Raw genomic sequence first — 15166 nt, 5'->3', positions numbered from 1 at the left:
CCACATGATTACTTATTTCAGCTTTTCTTTTTTTTAAACAGAGGTTGAAAGTGCAAGCTAAAATGGACCATTAAATGCAGGAATCATAAAACAGAGTATTAGCACATTCCAAAGAGTGTCTTCACCCTGCCCTCAATCACTTAAGTTATGCAGCAATAAAGGATAAAAAGAGGAAGTAAATACCACATACTTGGTTCTGTAGGGAAAATACCCATCAAGCGAGAAAGCAAACTGTGGACCGCTCTCAAAACCTTGGTGTTTCCACAAGTCATACAAGCTGCTACACCTCGTTGCAGGGGTTTGAAGCTGCTAAGGATAGCAGGGGGCTGCAGTACAGTTAACAGGAAACTTAAGACCTCTAAGCCAGTGCAAATGTTGGCAAAGTTGGCCTGATTGGGTTGTTCCTAAAGAGAACACATACAAAAATGCAGTGAGTGAGGGAAATCACGCAAGTATTACACAGATTAGTAAGTCCAGATCAAATCTGTTGAAAACCTGTAATAAAGTTGAGGTTTCTACACTAGCAATGTTTCATGTCAATCTTTTGGATAAGTCATGCAATATAAAACTGTAAAATACAAGACACTATAAAATCTTTAACCATAAAAATGTTACTTAAGCATTTACAGTATGTTCCTTCTGATGCTTTTTTGTGGTTCTCAGTTTTGAAAGTTGCCCGCAACCTTGCTGGTAAGAAATGCTTTCAACAGAGGATAATGTTTTATTTTTTTGTCAACATCTTTCAGAGACAGGCCTTCAGTGAACAGCTAAAACAGCATATTCTATATGATAAGTTATAGCTTAAAGGTTAGAAAAGGGCATATTCATAACTAAAGAAAAAAAAAAATTAAAATAAAGTATTCCTAGACATATCTTCATAAACCTACAAAACGATCATTAAGATAGTAAATTAGTCTGTTTGCTGCAGAAGTTTTATTCTTTTTTCTGAACCTCCTGAATAACTGATGCCACATAGCACAAAATTAAAATATAAAATTCCTGTTGCAGGAATTCCTTGTATTAAGTAAACATCAACCACATCCACCTTCCTCGGGTCTGAGGGGTGGTACAGTGCATTTGTTTTGAGGTTGGGGAAGGAGAAGTGGAGTGGCCTAGGTTTTGATTTTGGCTCGCTCTTAGATGCGGTGCACTTTGTCCACCTTCCCCAAATTCATGAAAGATGATAAACTGAAAGATTTGGCTGAAAGGCAGAGGAAAAAGATAGCAGTTCACATTCTGGAAGCATATGAACTCTCTAAAGTTGTTTCTACACCTCTACCATCTTCCCTTCTGTTCCAGAAAGGGAGGGCAATGATGGTCTGTACATAACATGCAGCTCTTCTTCAGCAGCCAGCACGTAGATACTCACAACTTTGTCTTCAGTGCAGAGGAATCACTTAAAGTCATGATTTTCCTGAAGTCATACTGCTGTTATTACACAGCCTCCATCACTTGGCACTTAAATAGCTTTTCAATTGTGTAAGTGAGGAAGATGAGTAGGAAGTCATCCTTGTGCAACAATGGTTGAAATTGACTGCAGTTCTTCCTGTTGTAGGCTATCAAATGCCATCAACAGGAAAAAAATTAAGAATTTTTATGGCAATTTTCACTCAGGTTGCACACTACTTGGGAAAAGATGAGTAAAGCAACAAATATTAGCTCCCTGGAGCACTATCAACACTTGTAGACCCAAAACAAATGGAGCCACATCAAAAACTCTTCCAACAGAAGGAGAAAAGGATGAAAGCAGATACTTGCCCTTTCGAGGACCATCTCTATAAAGACACCAGCATTATGAAAGTATAGCCCATTTAGATCAATATTTGGAAAAAAATGGGCCACAGTGAATTTTTGTGTAGCATTTTAAAGTTTCCAACAGTAGGATATATTATTCTTTTATTCAAAGAAACAGAAAAGTGACATCAAGAGAGCTCCTAAAAATTTAACACAGTAAGAGCTGCTACTCTATTAAATAGTACGATACAAATACAATAGGTGTAGAAAAACTTACTATATGGCACAAAGCATACAAATAGCATACAGATGATAAACAAAATATGTTGTATCATCAAATACAGGAAGCTAGTCTTTCAGTGAATTCCATATTACCATAGCATATAAAATCAATTTGTAAAACTTCCTACTAACAAAAAAATGACCAAAACAAACAAAAAAACCCCAAACCACTACGCCATCCAAACAAGCAAACTACAACCTATTTCAAAATCAAAGTAATACAGAAAGTTACTCCACCTGCTCCTAAGTCTATTTTAATATTTTTAAGTACTGCAGCTATACAAATAACAACCACTGATGCAATTTACGTATTTAACAGTTTATGTATTTCACTACAAAGAAGAAAATATTAAGACTGTAAAAATCAGTATCCAGATGTTGTTAGTATTCAATCAAATATGTGCTAATGAAACCTAAAGACCTACAGGACTAGAATGTTACCTACCACAGTCATTAGCAGCTTATCAAACCACTGCAACTTCAGTTCCGATTTTGGCCACATGTCTGGTCGTAAAGCCGTTTTCAGAAGGTTGACACAGCGGCGAGACAGCAATTCCCCAGGAGATCCAGCAGTGTTTGAGTTGTCATTTACCTAGCAATTAATCAGAGTTAACAAAATGACACCCTTTTGTAACCAACTCATTAATTTATTATGCAATCCAAGCAAGCATATAATTTCTTATTTCTGAAATGGATGAGCTTAAGTAGTTTTATCAGTATAGTCACAGAGTATTTAACTGCATAAAAAGCTGACAACTAATAGTAAACATCACAACCAGTGTCTAAACTGCTAGCTAATTACCCCAAATCACCCATCAAAGGTATATTAAAAAAGTTTAATCCCATACGTTATTGCTACAACTCTGAACATGCTCAAGATGGTTAATCTTTTCTGTTTGCAAGGTATCCATAAACATACATAGCTCTTTACTCAATTCATCTTTATACTTCAAGAGCATGTCTATTCTGTGCAATGGACTGAGGTATATAAAACCCCATGTTACTTACCAGCTGAGTCTGCTGCAGAAGCAGAAGCCATAAAATTTGTCAGCTTTGAGCTACACCCAGCTAATTTTCCCCACTCTAGGAAAGTTATTTCTTAACAAAATTTGCTGAAAAGCTTTAGTTCTACATGCTGCATGAAAAGAAGTAATTCCATGTGTTTGATCTTGAAAATACAATTACAATCGTTATCCTTAGATACATAATTGACACAGTCTTTCCCTATTAAAACTCTGTAAATATTCTTCAGTTTTGGGGTAAAATATTCTTGCCATTAAATCTAGGCAATAGAACAAGCATACTTTGCAGCATCAGGCAAATATATAAATGAATTACAAAAAAACACCTAGCTCCAGCCAAATTCTACTAGTCATGTTTATTTCAATCATGTCACTCCTGATATAGTACTTGCTTGAAAAGAAAAAGTAAAGAACAAACAAAATGCTAGAAGCGATCAATAGCACAGTAAAACGGAAACTCTTTCAATTTCAAAATCTGAACTGCAACCATTCACATTTAAAATTTTAATTTCAAAGCACTCCCTGCATCAAGCTATAAACGTACAAAGCCAACAATAAGAAGCTAAAGCATACCTCTTCATGTATAATATCCATCATTTGTGAAATGAAAAACATGCAGAAACTGGTTATCAAATTCAATTTCTTACCTCCTTAAAATAAAAACATTTTACTTCTCATACAATTTCACATTAAAGTTTCTAACCTTTCAGCAAAAGAAAGTATACAAACACTAGAATAATCCAAGCATAAAAAGATTCTTATGAAAAGACGGGCTTATGGTTTTGGCTACTAATGCTGCATTGGTATTTGCATATCAGAATAAACATACTACCTGGCAAGCAATTCTAATCAAGAAATTCACGACTGTATCTGTATGCTGCTTGTCAATTGGCTTGGAAAGAAGTGCATCAGCTCCTGGCAAGGACTGGCTACGTCCAAATACCTGCATGTATACAAAACACAAAAACAATAAGCAACATTGAAGAAGGATAACAACAAGCAGAACAGATTTCAAATATTTTCTAGAAATATAACCTTCAATTCAGGGAGTTTTGAGGTATGTGGAAAACACAAGTAAACTAAATTGCAGGTTATAGTTTCAGAGCCTCTGAACAAAATTTGAATTTTTCTTACAGCACTTATTGCTCCTGTAGCTGTCCTGAATCGTTTTACTTCTTGGCCAGAATCAACAGACAATCCTCTTTTAACAGCAGATGAGGCAGAACTTGCTCCTTCTCCACTTGCACTTGAATCCATATCTGAATCTGGCTGAAGTATCAGCAATGTGCATGTTAAAAAAGCATTTAACTGTATAACAGTTCAATCTTTACCAGTTTATTTAGACTTCCTACCTGCTGGTCTTTAATTCTTTGCAATTCCCATTTAATAACTACTTCAGCAAGATCCACAGCTAATTTTCTTTGCTCTATCGTAACACTGGGAGTGAAGCCCAGTCTCTGCATGGCACTAACCATATGCTGAACCAAGTGATGTCTCACTGGATAATAAACCTGAAAAGATGGTTTCACAGTTGTGTTAGCCATTAACCAAAAAAATTCTACACAAAAACTACAGAGTTGAAATAAAGCGAAATGGTAAAACAGTCTTTAATCACAAAGTTGGCTAAATCTGTATCATGTTCAAATTTTGCAATCGAGAAAAGTAACTGGTGCTTTGAAAATAAAATTTTGGCTACAATTTCCAGTAGTGACTACTGACTTCATGTACCCAAATGAAGATGTTCTTTTGAAGGTACATGATTTTTCTCAAGGATGAATTGTTCCAATTTTTTGCCAATCCTTTTAGAGGGCTACAACCCACATTTGAACACACTCAAATATTTTTTCAAAAAGCATTGAGGCATCGATTCCTGAGAAGTGACTTAAATGCATATTACCTAGCTGCCACTTTGGATCATATTTTAATATGCATTTTCAAAAATGCTCCTATATTGACATTCTGCAGCATTCCTCCCTTTGTTTATTGTTTCCCAAAATACATTAGCTGGAGATAAAAGTTACCTAGTTAACTCCACAGAATATATAAAGTCAAACAAACAAGTATTACTGGAGAAAAGAATATGGTTCTGCACTTTTTTTAAGCAACTCCTAAAGAATCTTCACAGCTCTGCTAAAGAGCACTGCTGATGCATGTGCAATGAATTAATCTCGCAGACTTTCACCTAACATTTTGAGTTCTAACTTCAATCATGATAAAGCTTAATAAGTGGTTTGCTATTTAATTTTAATAGCTGTTTTCAGTTTTAAATAAATATCGTTGCAGACAGCTGATGCCTTTTGAAGCTAAACCATATAAATCAGATCACGTTATTTCCTAATCAAACTGCAGTTTACCTCCATAACATCTGAGATACAGTGACTACCAGAATAAGTGGTACAAGTACCTTGAAATGTTGCACTATCAAGTGCAAAATATGTACTAGTTGGGGAACTGTATGACCCTCTTCCACAATGATTTTTCGTGTCCAGTGAGTCAGCATCTGATGTCCATCCTCCATTCGAGCAGGCACAGCTGGAGTCAGAATAGCCATCGCTTGTCTGACAATAGCTCGGGCCTCCATCGCATGAGCTTTTAGAAGACTGTGAAAAACCTAAACAGCAAAGTTTCTGATCAACATTAATATTACACATATTTACAAAAATAAAGCATTTATAAAGAAAGAGAAACTACAACATACGTTTTCTAAACAACGCGATTTTCTCCTAAAGGCCCATAATTTGCTAAATATATGATGATACTTCATCATCAGAACTATACAGCACATACTTCTGTCTCCTCTACGTTCCCTTTTTCTTCCTCCCTCTCCACTGTCCAATTTGAAGTTTTCCTTTGGTCCCCTCATTCTGTCTCAACTGAAATGTCTGTCTCTCTTAAATGAAGAAACATTACCAATTTTGTTAATTCAACCAAAAGGACTTTTCATTGTCCCTCATTCACCCTCTCCGTTTTCACTTATCTTCAAACTTCTTTCAACACTCTCCTATACCCAAATAAATTTGTATTAATATTTGGCTTGCTGCTTCTGTCTGTTTGTTGCATATGAATTTAACCGTTACTTGTATAGTAAGTATCCAAAACTACTGTGCACCCTCTACTCTGTATTTTAAAATAAAAGAAAGCAAACTACAGAACTTATCAACATCCCTTAAATGTATGAATACAAGCCCACAGTCAATACCTGCAGAACTATCTTCTTATGTATGGCAAATTTTGCAATGATGTGTGCCAAGAGCAAATGTCCACTGTATTTGCATGCTGGGTCCACACATGCCTTAGACAAGAGACAAGGCCAAGCAAATGTCATTAGGCGCCGCAGTTTGCTGTTCCGGTTTTTGTTGTTGTCATGAATGTGATGTGGAGCGTGCTCAACCAGAAGCGTGGCAAACTGCAAGAGATATATCCTGAGAGAATCCAGCATATCAGCCTGCTTTTCCGGATCAAGTACCTAGTCCCAAGGATAATCAAAAGAGGACAGGAGGAAGGTGAGAAAAAACAAAACAAAACAAAACAAAAATCAACTTTATTATCTATAAAAGCAAAGTCCTAGTTTTTTTGCTTTTTGAGTGTTTTTTTAAGAAGACTAATAACTATAACAACATTTTTGATTCTGTTTAATACCCACAAAACAACATCCTGAGGTGAGAACTTTTAGATAATGAGCACATCTAAGAACTTCTAAACTGCTAATCTACTAAAAAAAAATTTAAAAACCAATCGTCATCTTCAGCAACATCTATTTTATAACTGCTAACTCGTTCAGTGAAACAGAAGTGAATTACAAAGTTACCGATGTTCAGTCACGGTGAGCTTTGCTCATGAAAAAGACTAGAAATGGGCTTTATATGGCTGTAATCCCAAGGACAGACATTCAAGTCAAAGAGATATCATAAACTGAAAATTGTAGTCCAATCCTACTGATAACTGATGGATCTCACAACAGTTCAAAGTTATGATGTGATACAACTGATCACAGTATTTAGGAATACCACAACTAATTCAAATCAGGATTGAAAAGCCAAATGAAAGGAACAACTTTTTGTTTAAATTTTCAAACACTTTAATGTAAACAAGGATTGTTACCTTTGTTATAAAAACGCTAGTGATGCTTTCTGGATTATCTCCTTCTGGGTTTGGGGGTCCCAACAGCTGTTCACCTTCTCCCTTTTCAAAACTGTACAAGAAAGCAGGATTCAGGATATGTTGCAGCACCTACAGAACAGAAACAAAAGAACAGTTATGCTCAACTATTGAATTCTTCTAAAGGCAGTCAATATTCAAGTAGTATCACATGCAATCCTGCATGTTAGACACACTCACTGCATTACAAAAGGAAGCTATAAATAAAACCTTAAGAAACCTTAAGAAACACATACACACAGATTTTTTCCCCCCACTTTCCCCTCTTTGCCCCTTCAAGGGCAAAGATTCTTAGAAAGTGTAAACTAAAGTAGTCAGCACTGAAAGCAAGATGAATTGCTGTCTCTGTTTATTATCGCTCTTCTTCAGGTATGATATTTTCACCTAAATGGCTCTGCCAATTATCAAACTCATTGACATTTAAGTAAGCGAGTTTTGTTGCCCTAGTTCCCAAGAAGAAAATTAAACCTAAATACCAGGCGGCTTTGATTTAATTGCTTTAGTTACCTTGGCTTTGAGCTCATCTCCAAAGTTTGGGTCATTGAAGTCTACAAACCGGAAGAACAAAGCCCGTTTTTGGGGAATACTGTAGTTTTTGGGGATCTCTTCTTCCATGTATTCCTTTAAGAACGTCATATTGCAGAGAAATCGACCCGTAAAAGCCCGAAGCAACTGGAAGAGCAACTCTATATCACCATAATTCCTTCTGTAAAAACACATAAAATAAAAAGCTTTGTGAAAAAATACCTAACTAAACTACTATGCTGATGACTTGGTGAAGAAACTAATCTTAGTTTTAAACGAGCAGAGTGCCAAGAGCAGGCAGTAGCAGATGCATGGTTTTAGAACTAATGGCAGTAATACGAAATATAATAAACTTTCTCTTCAATACTGCAAGCCATTTTTAGTACCCTTGTATACCTTTACAGTATTTTCAAAATTTAAAACAAACAAAAAAAAAGTACGCAAGCTATAGGAAATAAATGTTTTTACATACTTGCAGTAATTCAGTAAGCAATATGCTAATAGCTTAGGTTCTTTCCAATTTGTCGCAGCCATATTCTCTTTACGATGTCTCTCCTGAAAAGCTTCACTCACCCATACACGTTTCAGCTGATTCACCAAGGAATGCTGGTTTGCTAACCAACATTCCTCATTCTTAACAATAATACTTATGATCTGTCAAAAGCAAAACAAGACAAATGCACAGTCAACATGCAACAGATCTGTCAGTGGAAACAATAGTTCAAAAGCACTTCTTTAAGGTCAATTAAGGGTTCTAAAATATTAAAAAGAGTCAAAAATCAGTTTAGATCAATTTTTAAAGGAGTTTTTTTTTAATAGTTTCTGTTGCTAGGTTTTCCTCTTGTATCTTGCTTGATTAAAAAAAGTATAGTTCATTTGAGTCTCTTTTCCCTTCCTAGAGTGACTCTGACTACAAACACGAGCTAAAATACATACACACACACGTATGTAACAGGCCTGTAGCTAAAGAGGTTTTAACTATCTAGTGCAGAGACAAACAAGGATAAATTAATACCTTGATAGCCTGAAACTGAAGATCGAGACGCATTGTGGTAGTGCTTGGAGAACCAGGTCTAACAGCTGCTTGGGTACCAACAGGCAACAGTAGAGTGATAAATCGGTTCGGATTAGCTGCCAGTACATCTCGCAGAGGTTTGGCATCTTTATGTTTCAAGAAACTCTGAAGAAGGGGAAGAAATAATTTTAATAACAACCTTTAAAGGCAAAAATACCAAAAGGCTATATCATCCTGTAGCTTTTATATTTCTTACTAAAGTTGCAGAGGCTGTATTTCACGTATATAAAAATAACCTCTACAACTTCAGTAATAATCCTACATGATCTGGAAAGGTATAAAATCAACATCTCAGGACAAACAAATACAAAACGGAGAATAGGCACCCTACAATCAGAGTAAGACCATGATTGAGGACTACAAGGTCATACAGGGAAAAAAAGATGGAAAAGATGAAAAACTTTTCGTTCATCAGATTTGTGAACGTGAGGGCTTTTACCTGCTCCCATCCCCACATGGCTTACCATAAACATTCTGCTCCACTGTGGATCATTTAAAGTGGCTTCCATCATGAACAGCTCCACAGTCTGGGATGGATGACGTGTCAAAAATTTTATCAGTGGTTCCCTGAATGGACTGCCAGCCTGAAAGATTCATAAAGCTTAAATTAAAAATGCAGAGTACAGAGTATTTTCTACTAATTTACCAGCACTCAGAAAAATAGATTTGACTTGGCATTTATGCAGATACAAAATGTTCAGAACTTCTATGATGAGAATTTATTGACAATTTCAAAACTTCACTTCTAAGAGTCTAAGACAAATGTTAACACCTCCTAAAAGGCTTGAAGAGCATATTTATTTATTACATCAAATGTTCCCACACCATGTTTAAAATACTATAACTATTATATGCTAATGTTTAAAAATACTATAAAGCAAAAATATCAGCAATGTTAACTTCCACTTGTACCTCAATTAACATTGCTCGTTCTGTTTTCATAACAACTTCCAGAAGAGGTTTAACCAAAGTCTGTGGGGCAGCTGGGATCAGATGGAATAAATTTATAATTGCTGAACAAATCTTCATTTCCTACAGGTAAAAAGAAACACAAATTAATATTACCAGCTAAATACATAAAACAGTATTATACATCCTACTTTTTTTTTTTTTTCCCTCTCTACATTAGCATAGCCAGCAACCAAATGCAAAGGGTTAACATATGTACAGCATCTACTTACCATGATGTATGGAGAAAACCGCTCTTGTGGAAGTCTGCCCTTCTCCCTTTGTAATATCATGGTTTAATTTTATTTTCTTTGTCAGTATAGTGGTGTTTTACAGTTCAGAGCTAAGCACTGTGTAATGATAATGGTGATGGGGGAGTTACGGAGCGCTCACTGTACTACACCAAGTGGCTCATGCATCAAAAAGCCAGACCTTCCTTTCTAAACAATTTCTCATATATACCCCACAACCCCAGACTACACATGAAGAAAAAGACAGACAGCTTTCTCACAGCACCATTCAGCATATCTTGCAAACAGCTGGTTACTTCAAAGAAAAGTCAGCTCTGTTCTCCCACTAGATATTAAATTCTTCTGAAGTCCAAAATAATTTTGTGTTTTTCTTTCATTGTGTAGTTTAAACGGGGACTATATTTCAGTTAACTATAATGTAGATTTCCTTCAGTAACAAAAGGGAAAGGAAAAAAACAAAACAAAACATCCACCCTCACCATCCCTCTAAAACCAATTTCTAGTACACAGTATGCAAAAGAACATTATCAAGTGCATTGCATTTCCTCAACTGAATTTAAACAAAACGTATTAGGTCGCACTCCTTTAACATGATCTGCCTAGACAGACCCCCACAAGACTACTCTCATGGATTGAAGTGCAGGACTGAGAACACATAAAATCTTTTGAAAGCGCTTATGCCTTCACAGAAACTAAAAATCCTGCTCTTCCTAGTACAAACATGCTTAACATCCTTAACAACGTTATCAAAACAACTCTGCCACAGACAAACAGAAGACAATTCACAGCACTGCACTCAAAGGCACAATGCACTCTGCCCAAAACACAACAATAAAACTAACAAACCACAATTTAAAAGAAAGAAAAAAAAATAAAAACAAACAAAAAAAACCACAACAACAAAGAACTTCCTGATGCCTCCACTGAGTTTCTCACCTCTACCCCTTCCGCGGCAGGCTGAACCAAAACAGAAGTCACAGCATGAAAAGAAAAAGCCCACAAAAATATCAAATAAATGAACAAATCAGTATATGCTGTTCTTCAGGCTGCAGTCAGAAACTGACTTCAGTAGGGTTATTTTCTCATCTCAGACTGAAAGAATGGAGACTATGAGTATCTCCCATGCTCTGAATTGCTCTCCTAAGAATTAGGATGAAAAGCATCCTTTTTTTTACTTGTACATTGTTTACACATAGCTTCTCAAATATTTGTACTAAATAAAAAGATATTAGAGATAATTAAGTCAGGGAAAACAATATTTTAGCATCTTCAAAGACAAATTTGTCCAGCATCAATTATGAAACCACTTTCAATACTTGAACTACCAAACTATAAAGTCCTTCTAATAGGCTGTAATGCAGAATTTCCACCATGGTGCTACTGTTCACAAGAGGGACAGTCAAAGGCAACCATCTATTCAAAACTTGTTTCTTCAATTACCAGACATGATCTAAAAAACCATGCCTTTCCTTGGGGAGGCAGGGAAGAGAGGAAGAAAGGATTTAAATCAAAGATGTCGCTTATTGGGCCAAGGAATTAGATCTTAATCACTACTTAATGTGTTATGTTTTAACTTGTTCATTTATCTGAACAGCCAAGTCACAGTTCAGGAACACAGCAGGACTGTCATCAAATTATTCAGGTGACCAAAGAGCTTAGTTATTCTGGCATCAATGTGGATCTTTACAATAGTTGTTAATTATTATGCAGCATTTTTAACTGAGATATCTGAAGTTTTTAGTTTGTCTAGAATTGCCATTTACATATGAAAACTCATTCCATAGGTAGACTTTTGGACTGTTTCACTAAGAAGCCTTGCTGACTAGCCACTATCGGCACTATGCTGGAGAACTGCATGACACCATCAGCATCACCATCAAACGGCACCTTCATGAAGTGCTGCTGGAAAAAGATGAAGAAAACTCTTTAGGTCAAAAAAGTCATTTTAACAGTGCTCTGTACCGTTTCAGCTAGCAAACGTAAGGCTTTCCTGACCAATTCCATTCTCCACTGCATGTTTACCATCTCCTAGATCTACCCACTCACTCACTCAGTCTGAATGATGCAATCTACTCCAATAGCACTCCCCAACATTGCTCTTAAGTGAATATCTCAGATCTTGGAATCTCACTATGGTCAAGAACAAATCAGAATAAGTGAAAGTCCAGCTACAGTAACTCTGAGCACCAGTTTCAACATCCTGGGTTTTCCATATTTAGAAGATACAATTACAGCAACAGCACACTGTACATACGGACAGATGAACACAGACTGCCATAGCAATTGCATAAAGACCGCACTGTCTGTGCCTTCCTTCAGTTTCCTAGACTTTTTATTTTTAAGGAAACTTTATAGAGCAATAGCTGGGACACACACACACACACACTCTCTCTCTTAGTATTTCGATCAGCTTTGCAGTCACACAATTCTATTTGAAAATGTTTCAATAGACTTCTCTCCTCCCTGAAGATGTGACAGTAGATTCCTTCTCAAGTGTCTGGTATGTACCTCTCCCTCAACATGCATAGTTTTTAAACCAACACTAAAAAAAAATTACAGGTTTAGGAGACTAAACACACAACTACATAGAAAACATCAACAGAAAACATTAAAAGCCAAAGAATTCACAAGTAAATGTGATTTAGGGACAACTAAAAACTGTTCTAGAGGTGCCATATTGTGGTTTGAAAGACTATTGCTATAAAAAGATCTGCAAGATATCTGTAATCATCACGTTTGAGGAAAAGTGAATCCCAAAAGAAGAATATGAAGGCCTTAGGACTACTCTGACCTGAGTAAAATATAAGTGTTTAGCTGAAAATGCACAGTTTTTAAGTTTAAACATAACAAATTCTACTCCATTAGAGAACTAGGTCAAATACAAAGCAATGACTGAATTCAGATTTAACAGCTCTCTCTGCAATGACAGGAAAGAGTAATGAAAAGCCATTAAGCCATTTCCATGTTTTGAAGGAAATAAAAAGATAATCTAATTTCATTCTAATTTAAAAAACGAAGAAATTAATAAAATTCCCACCAATTTTTTCCTAGTTGCAATAATAAATCTCAACACTTAATATAAGTTATTAATAAAATCTTAATAGAATTATGGTACTTCTGGTAATCTACAAGAAACAACACTGAAGCAGGAATTCCCTTCAGTGCCGTATTGCTAAGAGCACACAGTATTGTCATTACGCTGTATAATTTTCCATTTATAAGAAAATTGATTGGCTTCCCATAGTTCAATATTGAGGCCATTAGTTTGGCTAGGAGACAGATTTTAATGTGATCTCAACTGGTAAATATTGAACTTCTTTTTTATAAATTATATTTAAAATTAACCTGGATTATATTATTATTCTGTATAATTTTCAAAAGACTATGTTATGAACATCAAACACATTAGTGAAAAAAGAGGGATTATGCTGCTAAGCTCATCAGACATTCCAATGAAGGACAGATTTCTAAGCAGAATATCCTGAGGGAAAAAAAATAAAAATGAATGAGCTGTTCCCACACCAACCTGCATAGAATAGGCTTTAAAGTAACTGTTACCAGCAGATAAGAAGCTCCTCTTACTAAGATTTGTAACAAATATTCAATATACATAGAAGTTCATTAGCTTGTAACAAAACATCCGTGTGTACTCGGTTATGGCAACATTTACAACTGAATGAGTTCTGTAATTCCAAAACATTAATACTATTTATTTCTTGTCTTCCCACATAGAAGCATTCATTAACTTACATTTCCATCACTCCGTTGTCCACCTTTGTGTGTAATAACTACAACTTCCATCCATTTACGCAGGTGTTGCTATAAAGAGAGGATAATTAGTATTATTCTTCTAATTATACTGTTCCATTTTAGCAAGTGACAGCATATGCTACAAAAAAAGTAGAGGCAGAAATGATTGTTTGAAGGAAACAAAGGGAAAAATGATTAGTTATTTTCATTCGCTCAGATTAAAGAGCTTACTGTTGCTACAAGTCCTCTCCATATTCAACAAAGCAGGGGTTATAAGAGTACATACATTAAAAGGCACAAAAATCTGAAGTCTGATAGGCTTACATTTTTTTAATGATATGCTTGATATGTATGCATTTAAATATTTATATATCCACGGATATTTAAAGGATAAAGAATTCACATACACAGTTTAAAAACTGCAAATAAGAAGGGCAATAACCTCCACCATTTTATAAATCAAGAAAACATCAAAACGGACTTAGCCCAATAGGAAGTAAAACATATTTTCAAGAGTTCTCTTAGTATACTATGCTGCTGGCACCTTGCTTGAAGATAAATTTGTCCAAGCAGACCTTAGCATAAGTAGGTATGTCTTCACTAGAAAAGAACTTTCTTCACTTTCGGGTTTAGTAGCTCTTTAGAAATTATCTCAAAATTTTTAAAGATTTTTTTTTCTATTAATTGTGAAACAAAAATCTTTTACTTCCAATATATACATTGAGCCACTACTGAATTGTTCTTTGACTTTTCAACAATACAAATACTAGCTGAAAGAAAATTTCTTCTGGAAGAGCTAAGGAAAACTTGAAACAGCTTACCATCATCTGATCACAGAATTTATCATTGAAAGAGTTTGGAAAAAGTCTAGTGACAGATGTCAGACGATTCACAACATTCAGTGTAAGACTTCGATAGTCTCCCAACATCATAAGCAATGGTCTCATGTGCGTATGAATTTGATCAACTTCTATGGTAGCTCCTTCCAAGAACTGCAAGATAGTACAGGATTAAGATACAGATGGAGAGGAGAGAGACTTTCATGCAAGCATCTTTCTTAAAATAAATTCTGCTGACTTGGTTTTTCTTCTTTTCTTTTGCACTTTCAGAATGCAATAGCTTAAATAATATTTATTGCTGGAAATATATACAGTGACAAGATGGATTTGGGAAGCACTTAAGTATTTCTGACACACAGCAGGATATTCCATAAAACAATCAAGTAGGAGATAAATAATCAAGTAGGAGATCTTAATTACAGATGGACTGAAAAACTGCCACAGCTATAAATTAAGTATACAGCTATGGACAAACAGTGTCATTTTTTCACAGGAAAAAATGATCAGAAAAATCTTACACCAAATGCATAGGTCAGAACAATCCTTATTTGCTCCCTCTTACCTCTCAACCCAACTGTATTG

General features: G+C 35.5%; 1 protein-coding gene across 8 annotated transcripts in view; it reads right to left on the bottom strand.

Moving 5' to 3' along the window:
• TRRAP (transformation/transcription domain associated protein) overlaps window positions 1-15166 on the bottom strand; it is a 104203-nt gene that overhangs the window by 51765 nt on the left and 37272 nt on the right. For 6 of the 8 annotated variants that reach the window (XM_082312335.1, XM_082312334.1, XM_082312340.1 and 3 more), the window contains exons 31-45: window positions 14567-14737; window positions 13746-13814; window positions 9709-9828; window positions 9261-9380; window positions 8737-8901; window positions 8194-8375; window positions 7704-7902; window positions 7140-7268; window positions 6238-6504; window positions 5443-5649; window positions 4391-4549; window positions 4173-4307; window positions 3871-3981; window positions 2462-2608; window positions 191-404 (exon numbers count right to left, since the gene is read on the bottom strand). In XM_082312335.1, coding sequence (XP_082168461.1) covers window positions 191-404; window positions 2462-2608; window positions 3871-3981; window positions 4173-4307; window positions 4391-4549; window positions 5443-5649; window positions 6238-6504; window positions 7140-7268; window positions 7704-7902; window positions 8194-8375; window positions 8737-8901; window positions 9261-9380; window positions 9709-9828; window positions 13746-13814; window positions 14567-14737 — 2395 coding nt within the window. The remainder of the gene's footprint in view (window positions 1-190; window positions 405-2461; window positions 2609-3870; window positions 3982-4172; window positions 4308-4390; window positions 4550-5442; window positions 5650-6237; window positions 6505-7139; window positions 7269-7703; window positions 7903-8193; window positions 8376-8736; window positions 8902-9260; window positions 9381-9708; window positions 9829-13745; window positions 13815-14566; window positions 14738-15166) is intronic. The other 2 variants (XM_082312339.1, XM_082312341.1) reach the window with 2 other exon arrangements.

The sequence above is a fragment of the Platalea leucorodia genome (genome assembly GCF_965183815.1).
Source record: "Platalea leucorodia genome assembly, chromosome: 5".
Lineage (NCBI taxonomy): Eukaryota > Metazoa > Chordata > Aves > Pelecaniformes > Threskiornithidae > Platalea > Platalea leucorodia.
Note: the sequence above shows the minus strand (reverse complement) of the source record. Positions and strands in the feature narration are given on the sequence as shown.